Source organism: Macrotis lagotis, chromosome 2 (genome assembly GCF_037893015.1).
Source record: "Macrotis lagotis isolate mMagLag1 chromosome 2, bilby.v1.9.chrom.fasta, whole genome shotgun sequence".
In the NCBI taxonomy this organism is placed as follows: Eukaryota; Metazoa; Chordata; class Mammalia; order Peramelemorphia; family Peramelidae; genus Macrotis; species Macrotis lagotis.
Genome location: NC_133659.1, coordinates 243256000 through 243278757, shown reverse-complemented (window position 1 = coordinate 243278757; position 22758 = coordinate 243256000). Strand labels below are relative to the sequence as shown.

General features: G+C 36.9%; 1 protein-coding gene across 1 annotated transcript in view; it reads left to right on the top strand.

Moving 5' to 3' along the window:
• KRBA2 (KRAB-A domain containing 2) overlaps window positions 1-22142 on the top strand; it is a 31758-nt gene extending 9616 nt beyond the window's left edge. The window contains exon 3 of the mRNA XM_074221013.1: window positions 14315-22142. Coding sequence (XP_074077114.1) covers window positions 14315-15567 — 1253 coding nt within the window. The 3' untranslated portion in view covers window positions 15568-22142. The remainder of the gene's footprint in view (window positions 1-14314) is intronic.
• The last annotated feature ends 616 nt before the right edge of the window (window positions 22143-22758 follow it).

Genomic DNA, 22758 nt, shown 5'->3' with positions numbered 1-22758 from the left:
CCTGGGTTCTATTCACTGCGCCACCTAGCCACCCCAAATTTTATTTTCAAACAAAGATCAGCCTTCTTCCTCTCCCACTTACCTACTCCTCTCCACCTTGAGATTGCAAGAAAAACAAAACTTCTGTTATACACATATATAGTCATACAAAATTATTTCTAGGTCTAAAAAAATGACTCAATCTCTTTCGTGAATATATCACTTCTGATGGAAATCATTATTTCATCATGCATCCTCAGGAATTGTGGTTAAATATGTTGATCAGAGTTTCCAGTCAGCTAATATCACCCTCCCACCCACTGAGAACACAAGAAAAACAAAATCTGGTCCACCTATATAGTCAATCAAAACAATTTCCATATTGGTCATGACCTGAAAAATATTTGTCTCATTCTGCATTCTGAATCCTTCTTCATCTTTGTAACATAAGATGGGTAGTATGCTTCATCATTAGTCATTTGGAATCCTAGTTGATCATTAATGTTTCATCAAATTTATTTAGCATAACTTGTTTATCCACTCACCAATTTATGAGCATTTATGAGCTTTATCCACTGTGCCACCTAGCCACCCCCAATTATCTCTTCTTGTAGTAATCCTGCTTGACTTTCTTTCCTTAGTCTAAAAGGCACATCCCCCTTCCTGTGGCCCCACTTGCCTAGCTGTCTGTCCCAATTTATTCTATTAATTTACTCTCTGATTGTTCATTTATCTTTTACTTACATTGTGTAGTATGACCAACTTTTGCTTCTTTGCTGTTCTTTAATTCTTGTACTTGAAGACTATTGCAGATGTTGACTGTAATCATGAAATTAAAAGACATTTGCTCCTTGGAAGGAAAGCTATAGCAAATCTGAACAGCATACTAAAAAAGCAGAGACATCACCTTGCCAACAAAGGTCCATATTAGTCAAAGCTATGATTTTTTCAGTAGTTATGTATGGCTATGAGAGTTGGATTGTATGAAAAAGCTGAAGCACACAGAATTGATGTTTTTGAATTGTCATACTGAAGAAGATTCTTTTTAGTTTTGGGGTTTTTTTTGGTTTGTTTTTGCATGATAATGGGGTTAAATGACTTGTCCAAAGTCACACAAGTAGGTAATTAATTGTCTGAGGTCAACTTTGAACTCATGTCCTCCTAACTCCAGGGCTAATGCTCTATTCACTGTGCTACCTAGCTGCCCCCTGCAGAAGACTTTTGAGAGTGACTTGGACAGCAAGGACATCAAATCAGTATTTAAAGAAATTAGTTTAGGCTACACTGGATAGTCAAATATTGAAGCTGAAGCTTAAGTACTTTGGCTACATAATGAGAAAATAAGACTCATTGAAAAAGACCCTGATGTTGGGAAAGGTAAAAAGAAAAGAGGACAGCAGGAGATGTGATGGATGTTATAGAAACAATGAACATGAATTTGGACAGACTTCAAGAAATAGAGGAAAGTCGAAGGTCCTTGGGATCATGAAAAGTTGGACAAGATTAAATGACAACTACAATTCCTTTTGATATTCCTTAATCCTTTTATTTTCTCTAAATGCCTTTGCTCAAGTTGTTCTTTTTTTTTAGGGGTTTTTTTTTGCAAGGCAAATGGGGTTAAGTGGCTTGCCCATTACCACACAGCTAGGTAATTATTAATTGTCTGAGACCAGATTTGAACCCAGGTATTCCTGACTCCAAGGCCAGTGCTTTATCCACTGTGCCACCTAGCCGTGCCTTCAAGTTGTTCTTTCAAAACCTGAAGGGGTCAAATTCAGCTTCTAACTTACCATATTTCCCATGTATAAGACACACCTTATCTTTAGGGACTGAAATTTGAAAAAAAATGTATTATATAAAGTTATTGAACATGTTTTATTCATCATAAAATTCATACAACTCATCGCTGTCAAAACTTCCCTCCATTAGCTCATCCTCTTCTGTGTTTGATGATGAATCACTGTCTTAGGAGAGGCTCTGACTGCTCTCCTACCTGTGCTCTGGTCTGTAGTTGACTACAAGTTCTCCCTGGGCAAGTCTGGTGCATGGACACATGCTTTGTCCATTCTGTTTCACATACCTGAAGTACCAAATGTGTCCTCCTTTGAAATTAGTCATTCTTTTTCATCAGCAATTCTTCTTGCCTCAAACAGAACCATCTTTGTGGATGGCCCTTTGCTCTTCAATCCATAGCTTTGATTCTTCTCTAAATCAGGCCATTTTGCTGACTTGCCTCTCATATCCTTCTTCTGCTGTGGGGTTTTCAGTAGGGTTTCTTCTTCCTGGAGCCAGTCTCAGATAGTTTTCTCAGTTGGAGGAGAACCAAGTTTATGTTCAGCAGCATGATTTCCAGATTTCCATTAACTTTTGCACTGTAAGAAAATCTTTTCTGAGCTATTTCTGGGAAGAACATGGCAAAACATAATGTGATATACAGGTAACAAATGTGAAACAATGAATGCAAGTGGCACATGCAAGTAAAAAAAAATCTATAACCACTGTATAAGACACTCCCAGTTTTTAGATCCCAAATTTTCAAAAAAGGGTGTGTCTTATACATAGGGAAATGTGGTACTAGTCTCCAAAATTATGATAATAATAGCACCTTCCTCCGCAGGTTGTTTTGAATATAAAAGGAGATAATATTTCTAAAGCACTTTGCAAACCTTAAAGTGCTATATAAATTCTAACTAAATTTGCTCATGTGCTTTCTTATCACACATCCCTTTTTAAAAATAGACTCATTTCTGGGCAGCTAGGTGGTGCAGTGGATGAAGCACCAGCCCTAGAGTCAGGAGTACCTGGATTCAAATCCGATAGCTGTGTGGCCTTGGGCAAGCCACTTAACCCCATTTGCCTTACAAAAACCTAAAAAAAAAAAATAGACCCATTTCACATGGTCTTGGGGTATCTGAGAAAGAGTACTGAATTTAAAAAAAAGGAAATCTGGTTTTAAATCCCAGCTGTGTGAACATGGACAGGACATTTAAAATCTCTGAACCTCATTTTTTTTTCAGTTTTTAAATGGAGATAATAATAGCAATAGAAATATTGAAGTAAGTATTTTGTAAAATTTTAAATTCCATAGAAGTCTAAACTAATGGGGGGGATGAGAATCAGAAGGAAGAGAAAAATTGATGTTTAATAATTTTTAAAAGTAAAATAGAAGTTTTAAAGTACAAACTGCTACAAGGATCTCTAATGATTTAAGAAAAATCACCTTGTCCCATCAATTTGTTTTGAAATACACCTCCCTTTTAGCTGGAATTATCCTTGATTGATTTTGATGACAATCTAGTCGTAAACCATGAACTCATTTTGGTAATAAATGGATTATAAAATTTTTACCTTTGTATATAATCTTGTGGGGATAGTTCCTCATTTATATACAGAGTTGTCTAGGACAATGAGAGGTTAAGTGATTTGTCCTAGGTCATATATCCTGTTTGTGTCTGAAACAAAACTTGACTCCAGGTCTTCCTTACTCTAAGACCAGAACACTATCTGATCTGACATATTTTCCCAAGGTACTTAGTAGGGCTATAAGTTGCTTGCTGATCTGTATACATATTAAAAGGTTACAAACTGGGGTGGCTAGGTGGGGCAACTGGATCAGGAGTACCTGAGTTCAAATCCAATCTCAGACACTTAATAAATACCTAGCTTGTGGCCTTGGGCAAGCCACTTAACCCCATTTGCCTTGCAAAAACCTAAAAAAAAATAAAAGGTTACACACCAAGAGTTCACCAAGTGAACATACTTTAAACTGCCAACTTAAAACTGTTTTTGTCAACATTCTCTCTGCAACAAACATGGAAAATTACTAATAGAGAAATTCAATGGAGCAAATAAAAGTTTCTACTTTATATTTTTAGGTTGGAAAAGATAAAAAAAATTGTTAATAGGAATTGAAATGACTAATATACTAATACTCAGTTGAATGAATAGTGAATTTTAAGTATGCTCCAAAAGTCATGCAGATCCTTAGACTCAATGATCCCTTTTTTATACCTCTATCCCCAAAGGTCATAAAAAAAATAAAACTTTCTCTGTATTATAGCAAAGAATCATAAACTAAGCGACTAATTGGGGAATGGCTGAACAAATTATGGTACATAATGTAATGGAATATTGGTGCATTATAAGATGTGGTATAAAAGATAGTTTCAGAAATCTAGAAAGAATAAATAGATGCAAGTGTAAAGTGAGTAGTATCAGAACAATTTATACAGGAAAAACGCAAAGTTAAATGTTTCACTTTGAAACATTTAAGTGATATGCCCATTGATCAGAGGACCTTTGATGAAGTATATTTACCTACCTCTTGACAGAGGAGAAATAAACTCAAGGTGCAGAAAGAGACATACACTTTTTTTTTTATTTATTTAAGGAAATGAGATTAAGTGACTTGCCCAAGGACACAGCTAGGCAATTATTAAGTGTCATGTTGGATTTGAACTCGGGTCCTTCTGACTTCAGGGTCCATGCTCTATCCACTGCACCATCTAACTGCCCCAAGACATACATTTTTAAACATGACCACTTTGTGGATTAATTTTGTTTAACAGTGCTTATGTTATATTAGTTTTTCCCCCAGTTTTTAATTGGCAGTAGGGTTAGAAATAGTAATGTTGTGTTTGCTTCTACAACACATACTAAAATTGAGAAACCACCCAAAAATGATAAAATGCAAGACTGAAAGGACACTTAGTTTGCAAGATGAGAGATTGTGAGTGGTCTGAATCAGCTATTATAAGGCAAATGGAAGTAGAGGAGGGACTTAATATGCTTAAAGAGAAATGAAAAAGCAATTAAAATCAAAAAAGAAAGAGAAGATCCCAGTGCTATCAAAGAAGTTCCCCAGCACCCATCCTGCTTGTTCTTCCTATATTTTAGTTGATTCTAACTTTATCAGCTTCTCCATCAAAGCCAAGTTGAATTTAGTACAATCAAAAATCCCAAATGCATTCCCTGTATTCCCAATGCATTCCACAGTCAGTTGACTGTGTAATGACTAAAACTGGAAGAGAAGTACCAAATAGCTCTGAATGAGCACAAAGAAACATGCAAATGATTGCTTAGCTCAGAAAGTCACTCGGGCAAGTGTTACATTATGGCTACAATTGATCAAGACCTTAAGAAAAGAATCTAGAGTTCCCATCAGGGAAATTTCTAACCTTAAGTTTAACATTGAGAGAATGCCAGATGATCACAGTGCCCTTTGATTGTAACATCAAGAGCCTGAACTTCCTGTGATGCCAGCCTACAAAATACACATATATTTTGCAAAGAAACACCATTCTAGTCTCTTACTTGTCATATTGTGTAAAATGGGATTACCAAGGCTTATTTTTTAATCCTGTTTCAAAGTGACTTTTGTATCTTAATGAAAAAATTCATTTAATTTATACATAAATCAATTTTGTCCAGAAAAATTACTAATATCAAAAATAGGTTTATTGAAACTTTTTTAAATGCACAACTGAAGGAACTTTAGAAGGCAACACAAAAAGAAGAGGACAGATTTAAAGTAAAAAGTAACAGTAAAAATGGAGATTTTTGATTTCATATACTATCCTTTCTTGTGAATTATACTATATATATGAAAATGTCCATTTTTATTAAGTTCAAAATACAAAAATGTATTAAATAAAAAAGTTAATCATATAGTCTTCCATTGTGATGATAAAACATGCTTCCTACTTTCTGATAAAGAGATGATAGATTGCATCATGAATGCAATTTCATACCTACTCAAAGTGGGAATTTGTTTTCTTGACTCTATTTGTTACAAGGATTTTGTTTCTTACTCAGTCTTGTGGGGGGAGAGGGAATGAAGAAGTAGGAGTAGGGTTGAAAAAGAAGGGGGGGAAGGAAGGTAATTTTTTGAAATGCACAGAAGATAATAGAATGTTAGAAGAAAAACATTCTATCTGCATCAATGCTCATAAGGGGCTATTTTGAAAAAAGTATCTCAAAGGCATCTCCACTTTAAAACTCAACTTTGTGATTACAAATTATAAAAGGACAGTGAAACTCAGACCTTTTATAAGAAAATGTTTTCTTTTTTTTTTTTTAAAGTTTTTGCAAGGCAGTTGGGGTTAAGTGGCTTGCCCAAGGCCATACAGCTAGGTAATTATTAAGTGTCTGAGATTTGAACCGAGGAACTCCTGACTCCAATGCTGGTGCTTTATCCACTACGCCACCTAGCTGCCCCAAGAAAATGTTTTAATGATTTTATTAAACATTGTCACTTTTCAGTACTTCCCATGCCACTATAAAACTCTCCTTTTTAGCAAAAACAATTAAACTGGTATATTGACCTTGTCTAATAGTGTGTATAGCATTCTGCAACCCTTATTTCATTTACCCTTTGCCTCTTCTGATCTGAGGAGCTCATCTTTCAACATCATCTCTTTTATAATTTTAGATTTGTTCTTAGGATTATCTTGGCAAAGATACTGGAGTGGTTTGCCATTGCCTTCTCAAATGGATCACCTTTTAACAGAATTCTCCACTATGATCTGTCAGTCTTGGGTAGGTAGTCATAGTTTCATTGAACTATTCAAACCCCTTGCCATGTCAAGGCTGTGATAATCAGGGAGAGATAAGAAGATTTTCTTAAATTGGTAATGCAAAGAAATAAAGAAAACAGTAGAATGAGAAGACAGGTCTAGAATTTGGAGATACAGAAACATATGAGATACCTCCAGAAGAAAAAAATAAACTAGAATTTTATGTTATTGTTTACTTTCTACCATTTATGCTTCTTATTAGTACAGATTGTTTAATCAAAAAGAACTGCCCCCTTTTGATCTTTGTAACTTGTCTCTTTGACTCTAAATGTGCCCGTCATAAACTTTATAGAAACCCTAAGTTTCCAAGATTTTCTATTTCCTTCTCCAAGATGCTCTTCATTTCTCCTTAATCTGTAGATGATATAATGACATTATCTTTTATCAAAATGGAGGAATGTCAAAGTATAATAAGTTTCTCAAAACTATGTTCCTGGTCAGACTTAGAAAGGAATACTTGTCCTGCCCTCCTTGTACTTTAATCCAGGAAGGAATGAGTCTTCCCTTAGATAAAATAAGATTGCATAAGGATGATACTCTTTGATTAAAATTTGTACAACCTCATAGAATGGTGGTGGTGGTTGGGGGGGGGTGTTAATGTTTTGTCTAGTCTTATTTATGTCTAAATTTCCTAGTTCTCCCTTTCCTTCTTTGTTCCTATATAAATATCCTGCTCTTCCTCTGCACAAGGTTGTCTTAAGGCTTTCACCTAGAGTTTTATGAAATCCTAGAGAATAAAACTTAATGTGTAACCTATTTTATTTATTTGTTTTGCAAGGCAATGGGATTAAGTGGTTAGCCCAAGGCCACATAGCTAGGTAATTAAGTGTCTGAGACCAGATTTGAACTCAGGTACTCCTGACTCCAGGGCTGGTGCTCTATCCACTGGACCACCTAATAGCCCCTAACCTATTTTATTTTAATCCTATACTTCAGTGGTTTACAGTTTCATTCCTAAAGAATGGAGTGCCAATAAATGTTCAAATTACCAAACAACTGCACTCAAATCACACCAGCAAGGTGTGATTCTGCAAATTAGGCTTTAGCATTATGTAAACAGAGAATTACTAGAAGAGGAAATTGGTTTTTCAAAAAAGCAGAGGACCTAGAGACCAAATTACCTGCCAATGTTCACTGGATTATAGAAAAAACAAAGGAGGTACCAAAAAACTTGTGACATTGACTACACTAATGCCTTTTTTGGATCACAACAAAATGTGACAAATCCTCAAAGAAATGAGAAATCATTTTACTTGTCTCCTGTGGATCCTATATGCAAGACAAAAAGCAACAGTCAGAATTAAATGTAGAACAACTTATTGGTTTAAGATTGGGAAAAGTGTATGACAGGGTTGTATATATATTGTTACCTTGCCTGAACTCTCCCAAATTCCCCTTCAGATAACTTTTAATAGCACCTCAAATTGAATTCTGGAGCAGCAGAAGCTATAAAAGGATGGAGTCAAACAATTTCCCAGCTCAAGACAATTTAGAAGGACTTTAGGAAAGCTTATCTCACTTGGGTAAAAAGAGAACATAAGCACAGATGGTATCTGAACAAGTCATCAGTAGACCCCCTAACCCCAGGACAGGTCAACTATTGAGGCTCTACGGCTAGTAAGCAGTTCAAAGGCATAGTAGGCCAGATGTGAAGCCTCTAGCCCTCTGGTACAGCAGGTTAGGGGCCAGACCCTGATCCTAGATCAAGAAGTGTTCCCTTGAATTCCAGGAGCAGAGCTCAACTTTAAAAATCACAAAATGGATTGAAAATGAGCAAAACCAACAAAAAAAGAGCCACTTAAAAAGCAGAATTGGTCAAATAGGAAAGGAGTTACAAAAGGTAACTGAAGAAAATAATTCCTTTAAAATTAAATTGGTGTGGTGCCTAGGTGGCGTAGTGGATAAAGCACCGGCCTTGGAGTCAGGAGTACCTGGGTTCAAATTCGACCTCAGACACTTAATAATTACCTAGCTGTGTGGCCTTGGGCAAGCCACTTAACCCCATTTGCCTTGAAAAAACCTAAAAAAAAAAAAAGGTAAAGGAGAGAGAAAATATAGTACATGGTAGTGGAGAAATATGAAACGAGGTAGTTGTGATCAGCAATGGCAATGGTGGAAAAATATGGAAGTAACTTTTGTGATGGACTTATCATAAAGAATGTGATCCACACACAACTGAGTGTGTGTTGGAACACAGACTGAAGCACATTTTTTATTACTATTATTATTTGGGGGGGGGTGCAGGGCAAATGGGGCTGGGTGGCCTGCCTGGAACCACATAGCAGGGTGATCTTTGGGTGTCTGAGGCCAGATTTGGACCAGGGTGCTTCTGGCTCAAGGGCCAATGCTCTATCCACCATCCAGCCACGTGTACTATTATTACTGTTTTATTTTATTTTTGGTCTTTTTTTTTTTTTTTTGGTTTATGCAGGGCAGTGGGGTTGGGGTGGCTTGCATGTCATACAGCTGGGTAATTGTTGGGTGTACCGGGCTGGATATTGGCTTGGGTGCTCCTGGCTCCAGGGCTAGTGCTCCATCCACTGTGCCACCTAGCCATACATACAATTGTTATTATTATTATTTTTTTATTTTAATTTTAATTTTTTCCTCTCCCCTTTACTTTGTCGCTCAAGTGAGTCTATATTTTTTGGGGGAGGAGGTATTTTTTTTACTCTTAAACAAGAATATTTTATTAATGTGTAAAAAAATTGTACAAAATGATAATAAATATTAAATTAAAAAAAAAATTATTGGACTACTTGAAAGCAATGATCAAGAACCTAAATAGCATTTCTCAAAAATGTTCTCAAGGAAAGCTATCTTGATATACTAAAACCAGAGGGTAAAATAGTAAGTGAAAGAATCTACCAATTACCATCTGAAAGAGGTCCCAAAATGAAAACTCCCAGGATTATTAGAGCCACATTCCAGAACTCTCAGGTCAAGGAGAAAATATAGTAAGCTGCCTGAAGGAAACAATACAAATATCAAAAAGTTACAGTAAAGATTACTCAGGATTTACAGTTTCTACATTAAAGAATTGGAAAGCTTGAGATATATTTAGGAAGTCAAAGGAGCTTGTATTAACAGCCAAGGACTAACCACTCAGCAAAACTGAGCATCATCCTTCAAGGGAAAAAATTCACATTTAATGAAATAGAGGACCTTCAAACATCTCTGATAAAAAAACAAGAGATAAACTCAATTTTCAAATACAAGAATTAAGAGAAGTATAAAAAGGTAAACAGGAAAGGATATATTCAATAAAGAGCTTTACATCTCTACAGAGGAAGATGATACTCCTGAATATACATCTTTTTTCCATTTTCTGTGCTGCTTTTACCAAACTAGTGACTTTTATTTTCATGATTCTATAGCATAATTCTCATTTTTTCTTATTTTTCTTCTGTATTTCTTATTTGACTTTTTTTAAAGATTTTTTTTTTTAGATTTTTCAAGGCAATGGGGTTAAGTGGCTTGCCCAAGGCCACACAGCTAGGTAATTATTAAGTTGGATTTGAATGCAGGTACTCCTGACTCCAAGGCCAGTGCTCTATCCTCTGGCCCACCTAGGTGCCCCCGCTTATTTGATTTTTTTTTTTTAGATTTTCTAAGGCAATGGGGTTAAGTGGCTTGTCCAAGGCCACAGGGTTAGGTAATTATTAAGTGTCTGAGGCCGCATTTGAACTCAGGTACTCCTGACTCCAGGGCCAGTACTCTATTCACTGCACCTTCTAGCTGCCCCTTATTTGATTTTTAAAATTCTCTTGAACTCTTTTTGGACCAATTGGTCTCAACCAATTCAGATTTCTCACTGAGGCTTTGCATATAGAGATTTTCATATTGTTGTCCTCTTCTGAGTTTACATTTTGATCTCTGGAGGGGGGTGGAGACAAGAGAGAAAGAGAAGAATGAGGAAGAAAAGCATAACTGACCATATAAATAAAAGCAACAGAAATTTATTTCAATAGATGCGGAAAAGCCTTTGTCAAAATATAACATCCATTCCTAACAAAAAGCACTAGAGAACACAGGAATAAATAGATTTTTTAAAAATGGTAAATAATATTTATCTAAAAATCCCTCAGCAAGCATTATCAATAATGGGGATAAACCTTCCCCATTGAAGCAAGGATGCCTGTTATCAATAAGATTGTACTGAAAATATTAGCATAGTAATGAAAGAAAAAAAGAAATTGAAATAATTAGCATAAGCAATGAAGAAACAAAATAATCTGTTGATCAATGAAAGAAATTAGGTGGTGCAGTGGATAGAATACTGGCCCTGAAGTCAGGAGAACCTATGTTCAAATCCATCCTCAGACACTTAATAATTGCCTAGCTGTGTGACCTTGGGCAAGTTACTCTTGACCCCATTGCCTTAAATACAAAAATTTTTTTAAATAGTTATACAAGACACAAATAGCAATCTAGTGTTTGTTAAACTTAAAGACTTTTGGGGGTCTCACTATTTGACAAAAACTACTGGAAACTGAAAACAGCAGAAACCCAGTATTGACCAACATCTTACATAGTATGCCAAGGTAAGATAAAAATGGGTATATGATTTAAACATAGTGATACCATAAACAAATTAGGAGAACAAGGAATAGTTTACCTGTCAAATGATGGAGAATGAAAGAATTTATACAAGAGATAAAAGAACAGGGGCAGCTAGGTGGCTCAGTGGATAGAGCACCGGAGTCAGGAGGACCTGAGTTCAAATCCTACCTCAGACACTTAATAATTGCATAGTTGTTTGAGTTTTATCAGATCACTTAACCCCATTGCCTTAAATAAATAATTCTTTTTAAAAAGATGAGAACAATTATTACTAGATATAAAATTAGACAGCATAAATCTGGAAAACAATTTTTACAGCAAGTATCTCTCCCAAAAGCTTCATTTCTCATATAGAACTGAGTCAAACTTATGACAATGTAAGTCATTCCTCAACTGATAAATTTTCAAAGGGGACAAACAGGCTGTATCCAAATGAAGAAATTAAAATTATCTGTAATCATGAAAAAATATTCAACACTTCTGATTAGAGAAATGCAAATTGAAACAACTCAGAACTACCACTTCACACCTATCAGATCAACTAATATAACAGAAAAAGAAAATAATAAATGTTGGAAAGGATGTGGGAAAACTGGGACACTAATGCATTGTTGGCAAAGGTTGTGGACTGATCCAACCATTCTAGAGAACAATTTGGAACTATGACCAAAGGACAACCAAACTACAAATATTTGATATAGCAATATCCCTACTAGTTCTATATACCAAAAAGATTTTTTAAAAAGGAAGGAAAAGGCCTGTTTGTACAATATTAGCAGCTTTTTTTTGTAGTGACAAAGAATTAGAAATTGAGGGAGTACTTATCAATTGGGGAATAACTGAACAAGTTGTGATTATATGATCTTAATGGAATATATTGTGCTATAAGAAATGACAAACAGGATTATTTCAGAAAAACCTGGCAAGACTTATATGAACTGATTCAACTCGAAGTAAGTAGAACCAGAATACCATTGTATACAGTAACAGTAATACTGTAAAGTGATCAACTGTGAATGATTTTGCCATTCTAAGCAATACAGTGATCCAGGATAATTCCAAAGGACTCATGTTGAAAAATGTTGTCCATCTCCAGAGAAAGAACTGATGGAGTCTGAATGTAGACTGAAGCATATTATTTTTTACTTTACATATTTTTATGGGATTTTTCTTTGTAGCTGTGTCATCTTTCATTAATTGGTAACATGTTTTGCATAATTGAATGTATATAACCTATAACTGCTTATTGTCTTAGGGAGGAGGGAGGTGCGAGAGGGAAAGAGAAATTTAATACTTAAATTTTTAAAAACTGAATGTTAGGGGCAGCTAGGTGGATCAGTGGATAGAGTACCTGCCCTGGAGTCAGGAGTACCTGAGTTAAAATCTGGCCTCAGACACTTAGTAATTACCTAGATGTGTGGCCTTGGGCAAGCCACTTAACCCCATTGGCCTTGCAAAAAAAAAAATTAAAAAAAAACCTGAATGTTTAAAATTGTCTTTACATGTAATTGGGAGGAAAAAATATTATTTAGAACAGAAAAAAAAATTATTTTCAGAGTGCATCATGGGAAATACCAGGCTGAAAGAATCAAAAACTGAGATTAAAGTTGTCAAGGGAAATATCAACAATCTCAGAAATGCAGATGATATCACTCTGATGGCAGAAAATAAAGAGGAATTAAGAAACCTTCTGATAAAAATGAAAGAAGAGAATATAAAAGCTGGCTTAAGTGTAACATAAAAACCCCTAAATTTTGATAGGATTGGTCCTATCACTTCCTAGCAAATAAAGGGAGAAGAAATGGATTTTATATTCTTTGGCTCAAAGATCATTACAGATGGTGACTGCAACTGAGAACAGCATACTAAAAAGCAGAGATATCACCTTGCCCACAAAGGTCCATATAGTCAAAGCTATGGTTTTCCAGTTAGCAATGTAGAACTGTGAGAGTTGGAATAAGGAAAACTGAACCCTCCAGAAATTATGCTTTTGAATTAATTGTGCTAGAGAAAACTTTGAGACAGCAAAAAGCTTAAATCATCCAATACTTAAGAAATTAATTCAGGCTATTCACTGGGTCAAATATTGAAGTTGAAGCTTAAGTACTTGGCCACATAATAAGACAGGACTCAATGGAAAAAACTCTGATGTTTGGAAAGATTGAAAGAAAAAGGAAAAGGAGACAGCAGAAGATGAGATGGATGGATAGCATAATGGAAATAATGAACATGAACTTGAACAGACTTCAAGAGATAGTGGAAGATGGAAAGACTTGGAGTGTTATAATAGTCCATGAGGTCACAGAGTCAGACATGACTGAACAGCTGAAGGACAAATTCTCACAGCTCCTCCAAAATGGCTCAATCTTTGATGATCTTTGTTAATTTGGTGGGGTATGAGTTTTAATCTACATATTTTTTATTTATGATTTAGAGCATTTTGTGTATTTCCAATTGATTTTTTTTAGTTTTTTTTTTTTGCAAGGCCAATGGGGTTAAGTGGCTTGCCCAAGGCCACACAGCTAGGTAATTATTATGTATCTGGGGTCAGATTTGAACTCAGGTACTCCTGACTCCAGGGCCGTGCTCTATCCATTGCGCCACCTAGCCGCCCTCCAATTGATTTTTTAACTTTTATGTATAATTTCTTTTCAGTTCTCTTGTTTTCCATGCTGATGCTGAAATTAGAATAAAAAATTTTCTCTAGAATGTGTATGGATACAGTAATGTTAACTTGCTAATAATATTCAGAACTACACAATTTATTTATTTATTTTTTAGATTTTGCAAGGCAAAGGGGGTTAAGTGGCTTGCCCAAGGCCACACAGCTAGGTAATTATTAAGTGTCTGAGTCAGAATTTGAACTCAGGGACTCCTGACTCCAGGGCCGGTGCTCTATCCACTGTGCCACCTAGCTTCCCCAAAACTACACAATTTATAATAGTTTTTTTCATACAATAGTTTATTTCTTGCTTTTGTAACTCTTCCCCCCCCCCCATTTCTTCCAGCCTGCTTTGGTTTAGAGAGGTTCAAGCAGGGATGAAATATAATGGGAAAACATAAAAAGTATGAGTGGAAAAAACTTGAAATGCGTTGAGATGAAAGATGTAAAAAGAATGGGAGAGATTTCAGGAAGGATCTTCTTTCTCTGGATGTGGCAATGATTTTAAAACAAATTATTTATTTTTTCTTCTTAGGGTCACTTCTTCAGTTTTCTATGATGTCACAGAGTGTTGTAGATGGCAAAGCTAGTGATTTAAGGGTAAGCAAGGTGGAATCAGAGATAAGAAGCATGAGAGAGAAGTTCCTCATAAGAGTAACAAAGTTAGTTGAAAGCAAAAGTTACAACAGCAAGGTCTTTTCTAAGGAAAAGTACTTTCAGACACTAAGAGAAGTAAAAGAAGCCAAAGAAAAGGGTAAGAGGTCATCCCGCGACTACCGCCGTGTAGCAAAATATGATGTGATCACTATACATGGTACTGAGAAACTGATTGAGGCAGCTCATGGAGAGCAAGACCGAATACGGTATTATGTGTACAAGGAAGAATTATTTGACATTCTTCACGATACACATCTCAGTATTGGACATGGTGGACGGACTCGCATGCTAAAAGAATTGCAAGGAAAATATGGAAATGTTACAAAAGAAGTCATTGTATTATATCTTACTTTGTGCAAACAGTGTCATCAGAAGAATCCAGTGCCCAAAAGAGGTCTTGTAGCAAAGCCTATGAATTTTAAGGTAATTTGTTCCAGATGCCAAGTTGATCTCATTGACATGCAGTCTAATGCTGATGGAAAATTCAGATTTATTTTAAGTTATCTGGACTGCTTAACAAAATTTATTATTTTACGGCCATTAACATCCAAAAGGGCTCATGAGGTGGCATGTGTCTTGTTAGACATTTTCTCAATTATTGGGGCACCCAGTGTATTGGAGTCTGACAGTGACAGAGAATTTGCAAACCATATTGTCAGTGAGCTCAATCAGATGTGGCCAGACCTGAAAATTATCCATGAAAAATCTCAAAACAACCAAAGCCAAGATATGATAGAACAAGTGAACCAGGAGGTACAGCAGTTGATGAATACCTGGATGCAGAGTAACAATTCACCTCACTGGGCTGAAGGTTTGCGATTTGTGCAAATGATGAAAAACCAGGCCATTCATGCTGGCTTACAGCAAAGTCCCTATGAAGCAATGTTTGGTTGTAAACCTAAATTTGGTCTGTATAACTCAAATTTGCCACATGAAACTGTTTCCATTCTGCATACAGAGGAAGAACTAGAGATTGCTGAAGAGCAACTAGAAAACAACCTCAAGGTCAAGCAGGAAGAAAATACTGAAATTGGAGTGGAGAAATCTGACTTAGAAGAAGACATTGATACCAATCCCGAAATGCCTGAGCCATGCACATCACAGAGTGCTATGAGTCTTATCTGCCACTGAATAGATGATTATGATTTGACCAATCATGGTGGTTTCTTCAAGCATTATCAACAAAATTCCAACCTAGGGGAGTTTGAAGCAACGGAGACATAGATTGCCAGATATCCTTTGCAATAAAAACAGTCACAGGGGCAGCTAGGTGGCACAGTGGACAGAGCACCAGCCCTGGAGTCAGGAGTATCTGAGTTTAAATCCGGCTTCAGATACTTAATAATTACCTAGCTGTGTGGCCTTGGGCAAGCCACTTAACCCCATTGCCTAGCAAAAAAAAAAAAAATTAAAAAAAAATAAAACCAGTCACAAGTTTGTGTCATATCAGATGGGGAGGAAAAAGAATAGTTGACTTTAAATTATATTGACCAAGATGTTAAGGTGTAATTTACTCTTTGTTCCAGTCTTCTCTGTTTACTCCCCTCAAACTCTTCCCCTTTCCTACTAATTATTTTAGAAACAAAAGAGATATTTGATGAAAAAGGATGGAGAAAGGAATAGTAGGTCAAGGATATGGGATAAGATGAAATGAAAAGAGAAATAAAAGAGAATGGAGATAGGAAATATCCCAGGGCTGAGTCCCAATCATGAAATGAGGAAAATCAAGGCAAAACTTGCTGACCCCTTGAGATGTATACTGTGAGGCAAAGGTTCCTTCCTAGTTTGAGGTCTATGATCTCATTTTTGCTTTATAAAAATATTTTGATAATTATATTTCAATATAATTGACTTCCTTTGTAATATCCTGTATTTTATTTTATACATTTAAAAATATTATTCTTAGAAGAGGTCCTTAGGCTTCAACAAACTACCAAAAGGAACTGTAACAGAAGAAAGGTTAAGAACTACTGCTATAGAGGTGAGAATGTCAACTAAATCACTAAAGTCTTTTAACTCTTTAGATTCTATGATGACTGGGACAAAAAATGGGTGGCAAGTCCCTCAAAATGCCTTTTAGATTAGCAGAAGTTGGCTTGCACAGACAGCAGCTAAGTCTCCATTCCCCACCACAGAAAGACCAATATCTTCTCCAAAACAAAATATTTTTCTTAGAAAAGTTAACCCATTGTGGCCTAGAATGACTTTCAAAGGTAGGTTGGAAGTAGAACAGTCTAGGCTCAGAAGCTGAGGCATGAGCTATCCCTGTATCCCAGGGGATGTGGAAAACAGGGATGGAGGAAAGAATGCTTCCCAAAAAGCTAGGATTGGAATGGATTAGCATATCTGATATAGTTCTTAACACATACTTTTATATTATGTGATATAAATTGGCCAATAAATATTTGCTGAATTAATGAAAGAAATATGAGGTTTAATTTCTTTTCTTCTTTACCAGATCTCTGTTGGAAACCTAAAGAAACTGGGCTGCTGTCCCAGACATCTCCAATTTCCCCATTCTCCTGGCTGAAGCTTAGAGATCCTATTTTTTTCTAACAGAAACAAATGTTGGTTTTTAAAAAGGGTTTTACTCACAATGAAGGGAAAGAGGTAAAGGGAGTACAGAATTGTATTATGGAACACAGGTATCTAAAATACTCTCAGTTTAGTGATTGATCGATCACCTGCCCAACTTCCTAGGTTTAAAGACCTATTCATAAACCACTAGTCCTTTTAGCCAGGCTGTTTCTCCACAAGCTGTCTCTGCAGGACAGCTTTCAGAGGAGTGGGATTGTGGAATTGTGCTCTTTGCTTTTAAACCTTTCACATACCTAATACTTGACTGAATGGCAGGAAACGAAAGAAATGTTGAAAGTAACTCCAGCCCAACTGGAGAAATTCAGAACTAGTTGGGCCATTCATGGCTAGTTGTCCACACAAAAAAACCCCACAAGAGTTGTTGAACTATTGTCCTATTATGGTGGAGGGTTTTGTGGGAGAAGTAATAATTAGGGAACCTTTGATCAATTCCATTTCCCTAAGCCCACTTAATGAAATTGTAGAATATAAGGGACAAGTAATAGATAATAATAAATATAAAATTTACATTATGGTCATAGTATATAAATCTTATACCTATAAAATCTTGTACTTGAAATCAAAAAGTTAACTTAAGTATCAGCTGGTAGAGACATTGTTAGAAGGTAAGTTTTTCTGGATAAGATTTGAGGGTTTTAATGAACCTCAATGATATGATAGACAAAAAATAGACCTATCTTGGACAGCATTAAAAAAAAAAGAATATCTTCTAGGAATAAAGAGGTGAATAAAGAGGTCTCATTAGAGTCTATTCTAGTTAGATAATATCTGAAATTTTGTTGATTCTGGGTCCATTTTAGGAAGCTAGAGAGGATGAAGACAGGGGCAATCATGATTGTGAACTACCTAGAGAATATACTGTATGAGGATTATTTATTTGAAAGAGTTGGAGATGTTTGGCCTGGAGAAGAGAACTCTCAGGGGACACATGATAGATGTGTTTTTATACTTGAAAGGCTATCTTTGAGAAGAGGGACTAGCCTTGTTCTAATTGGCCCCAAAGAGCAAAACTAGAAGTAATGGATGTAAGTTTCGAAGAAGACATTTTCAACTTGATAAAAGAGTCGTTCTGAAATTTAATGAACCGTTTTTAGAGGTAGAAGATTTACCTTCACTAAAAGCTCATCAAAAAAAGTTGTCAAATGTGATCTATGGTGGAAATTATTATAGAAAAGTAAAAAGAAAGTGAAAGGAAGTGCAATTTCATAGAAGACTTTTTTTTTTACTTTTGCAAGGCAATGGGGTTGTGATTTGCCCAAGATCATACAGCTAGGTAATTATTGTGTGTCTGAGGTCAGATTTGAACTGACTCCAGGACCAGTGCTTTATCCACTGTGCTACCTAGCTGCCCCAGCTTGACCTTTTTTAAGCTAAGGTTTTTCCAGGCCTCAGTGTTTCTGAGGCATACCCATTAATAAATTAATTAAAGGATAGGTAAGAAGTGAGGCAAAATATAGCCTAGTTTTCCTTCACAAAAGAATCTGTCTTAGAGGGAACACCTTCAGAGTTTCTGGTCAGAACAGAAGCAATTGCTTTTTGTACTTACTCAGAGCTATCAAAGCCCAAACAATGATCAAGTGAGGCTTGGGCTGGGACCTATTATTGGCCAATCAGTGAAAACCAGAGTTGCTTGTTCTTGTTCTCAAGAGTACGGTGATGCATAAGTGAATTAAATTTAAGTAAAAGGGGGGGCTGTGCAAAGTCACTTTCTCTTCTGAAGTCATCTGGATCTGGTGACCAGATATGGAACAGGACAACAAGAGATGGTCCTGGATGCAGTGGGAGACCTTGACCTTTTTAATAAGCTGTCTTTAACAGTCTCAGTGCCTCAGTCAAACTGAGAAAGCCAGAATGTTTTGGTTTTAAGGGCAAAGTCTAGTAGATCCATTTGAATTGCAATGGGCCTTATCAAAGCCTGGTTTTCCCAGAGCTATATTTTAAGAAATCACAAATGAAAACTACATGAGACAAAAGAGTTAATTCACATTTGTAGCTGAGCTTGTTTTGTCTCTGATCTAAGTTCCTTAATTCTGTCTGGAGCTACCTTCTCACCTTAAGGGCTCATCATCCAGTGTCATATCTTTTATCATTTTAATAGTACCCATGGAGTTTTCTTGGAAAAGATAGTGGAGAAATTTGCAATTTCCTTCTCCAATGGATCATTTTTGTCCTCTGTGGCCTCTCTATCTTGGGTAATCCTGCATGGCATAGCAAAAGAAAGTGCAAGTTCCTATCACCAATGACCTTCTTTAAAGGTAGAGGCACAAAAGGAAGGGGGATGTTAGCTAGTTGGAATGGATAGTTGAATAATGGAAAGTTTTTTGAGTTTGGTGGAGGATAATGCATGTTTGTAGGTTGTAGGAAACCAGTCAGAAGACAAGGAGAATTTGAAGATAAATGAGATAGTGAGCATGATAGAGGTGACAATCTCAGTCAATAAACATTAAGCATCTACTAGTACTTGCATTGTACTAAGCACAGGAGCTATAAAAAGAGGCAAAAGACAGTCTTTGCCCTCAAGGAGCTTAACAGTCATAGGAGAGACAACATGCAAACAAAAATTTACAAAATAAGCTATAAATAGGACAAATAGAAGATAATCAACAGCAAGGTGGCATAGCGCATAAAGCACCAGCCCTGGAGTCAGGAGTACCTGGGTTCAAATCCGGTCTCAGACACTTAATAATTACCTAGCCGTGTGGCCTTGGGCAAGCCACTTAACCCCATTGCCTTACTAAAACTGAGAGAGAGAGGGAGAGAGAGAGAGAGAGAGAGAGAGAGAGAGAGAGAGAGAGAGGAGAGATTGATTAGGGAAGACATCTTATGGTATGTTAGTTGGGACCTAAAGGAAGGTGAGCAGAATGCCAAATGCCTTCAGAGAAAATGCCCAATACCTGGACATCCAATTCTGCACCTAGAAATGCAAGAGATTAGGTCAGGAGAGTCATATTTGAGAATCACTTGCATAGAGATGATGCTAAATCCATGGGAGCTAATGAGATTACAGCAAGGTTGATGGAATTGATGAAGGTCACAGCTGTCATCCTGACAAACCTCATCATCAGGGGCTGCCAGTAGGAGATAGATCATCAACACATTTGTTTAAAAAGGAATGCTGAAACAAAAATAAAAAAGTGGAACCTTCCCACACACAAGGAAGGGCTTTCCATATATCCTTGAGGTAATGTGTGTTCTCTCAAGTAAAGGCAAACAGATTTGAGGAGCTCAATGAATTGGAATTCTAAAGAAAGTTGAACACAACTCTAACACTGAAAAACAGGTTGCATCACAAGGAATGGAAGCCTGGGTTTAGAACTTTTGGATGTCTTAAGTGTAACATAGGCATTAGTGATGTATAAATCCTGCATAAAATGATAAAAACAGATTTACCAACAGAGCCTGGCTTAGATTTTTTAACAGACAGCATAGAAGTGTTACACTGAGATTTGCATGAAATAATAATATCCTAATAGAGTCAATAATGTGTAAAATACTGTGATAGCTTCCCTTGATAAGAATTACTAAGGAACAGATAGTGATGTCCTCCTTTAGTTCTAATGGTGATCCAGAATAGCAGCTCTCAACAACTTTATATCTGAGGATGAGACAACCCATTGAGTGTCAGGGATATTAGAATATTCTGATCATCCTTGGGAGTTTCTTAGACATTTTGAATGTAACCACAAGAAGGAATTCTCAGGGAAGTGTATTGCAATTGGAGCCACCAGGGGAGCATGAAATAGATTAAAGAGCAGATCTTGATCTAACAGATTTTTGGGAAATTTAGGCATAAGTAGAAAAGAATATTCTACTATGAGAGGATCGTTTGAGGACATTTGGGAGCTCACTGGAGACACCAACATTTAATGTTTCAATCTGGTTTTCTTGTCAAAACTGAACTAGAAGCACCTCTTTCTAATGATGAATCTCAAAATGTGTCTCCAACTGTAAGAAGAATATATGGTGCACTAGTGTGGGGAGAGACAAAGACTGGGATAGCTAAGGCAAGGACATCCAGGTTGGAAAAAAACAAAATTTTCTCCAGAATTTACAGTTTATTCCATGCCCATCACATAGATTTTCTTTGGGTCCTCCCAGGGTTCCCCTTGTTCTTATTCTTTAAGTCCCACATCTTTCTACAATCTTTGGCAAGGTGTTCTTTTTCTGTAACAATAAAAACACTTGTTTTCCTGTTGCTCCCTGAGCAAAAGTGAGAATAGTCTGTGTTTTTGGTTTAGATTTTGCCTTGTCTTTATTTCTTCCTTCATATTGGGTAATGCTTGCAGGTTCGTTCTCCTTTTTTTTTTTTGTACCATCTGGAGCAACTTTTATCAAATTATGACTTTATCTGTGTCTGGGATTGATTGACAAGAGAATGCTTCCAGGACCAGGGTCCTTCTTTTAACCTCCTGGCTGACTCACTGTCATGAGTGAAGTTGATAGAAAGTGGAGTAGTACATAACTGAACAAATCTATTAGTGAGGCATGTGTCTGCATAACAAGTCAGATTCAAGGCCCTTCGATAGGCATAAGGACACCAAATGATAGAAAACAAAGCTTTCTCATAATCATGAAGAACAAATCAAGTTATATTATCTTGAACCACAGGGTATTTCTTCATTCTCATTAGCCAAAGTATGACAAAACTGAAGAGTAGATTGTAAGTACAATTTGTACAGAACACTTTGCAGTATTTCCCTGAAATCATATGAAAAAAGTTTTTCCAGAATGTAGAACTTTAAGTCACAAAATGGATGATTTTTCCAACATGGATTTGGTTTAATTCTTTCAAGGCTAGACAGTTTGATGGAAGCATTTAGTCCCTATCAAAAAGCTGTTCAGGGGAAGACAAGCACAAAAATGAAAACTGGAGGGCACTTCAGCAATCCTCATTCTTCCAGGATCTGGCTTTGTTTTTTAGGTTTTTGCAAGGCAATGGGGTTACTAGCCCCAAACGCGGATTTACGTCTGCGCATCAAGGGCAGGCCGAGGATGGGGACCGGGAGGGTTAGATTTGGGACAGAGCTGAGACCACAAGGAGTGGCGGTGGGAGCTGGTTGGCAGGGCCGCGCCGGGCAGACTGAGAAAGGGCGGCTAGATCTGCGGCTTGGGAGTCAGCTTCTCAACTGGGCAGGGCAGGCAGGCAGGGCCCTCCTCAGCCGGCTGGAAAAGGCGGGAGAGGCCCGGGAACTACAACACCCAGAAGCCCCCGCGCATCGGGAGCGCGCCCTCTGGGACAGCGGCGGAAATGGGAAGAGGCTTAACCCGCTGCTGTCCTCCCTTAAGGGTACCTAGCTTCCCGGCCTTTTCCAGCTTTTCTAATTCAAGTCTTATTTGCAGTTGAAGGTCAAGCTGGCAAGTTTGGAAGACCTTTCTCTTTTTTTTTAGGTTTTTGCAAGGCAATGGAGTTAAGTGACTTGCCCAGGGCCACACAGCTAGGTAATTATTAAGTGTCTGAGGCTGGATTTGAATTCAGATTCTCCTGACTCCAGGGCCAGTGCTCTATTCACTGTACCATTTAGCTGCCCCCAAGGGGATATGTATGTATATATACACACACACACACACACACACACACATATATATGTGTATATATATATATATATATATATATACACATATATATATATATACACTTAGGTTTTTACAAGGCAATGAGGTTAAGTGGCTTGCCCAAGGCCACACAGCTGGGTAATTATTACTCAGGTACTCCTGGGCCAGTGC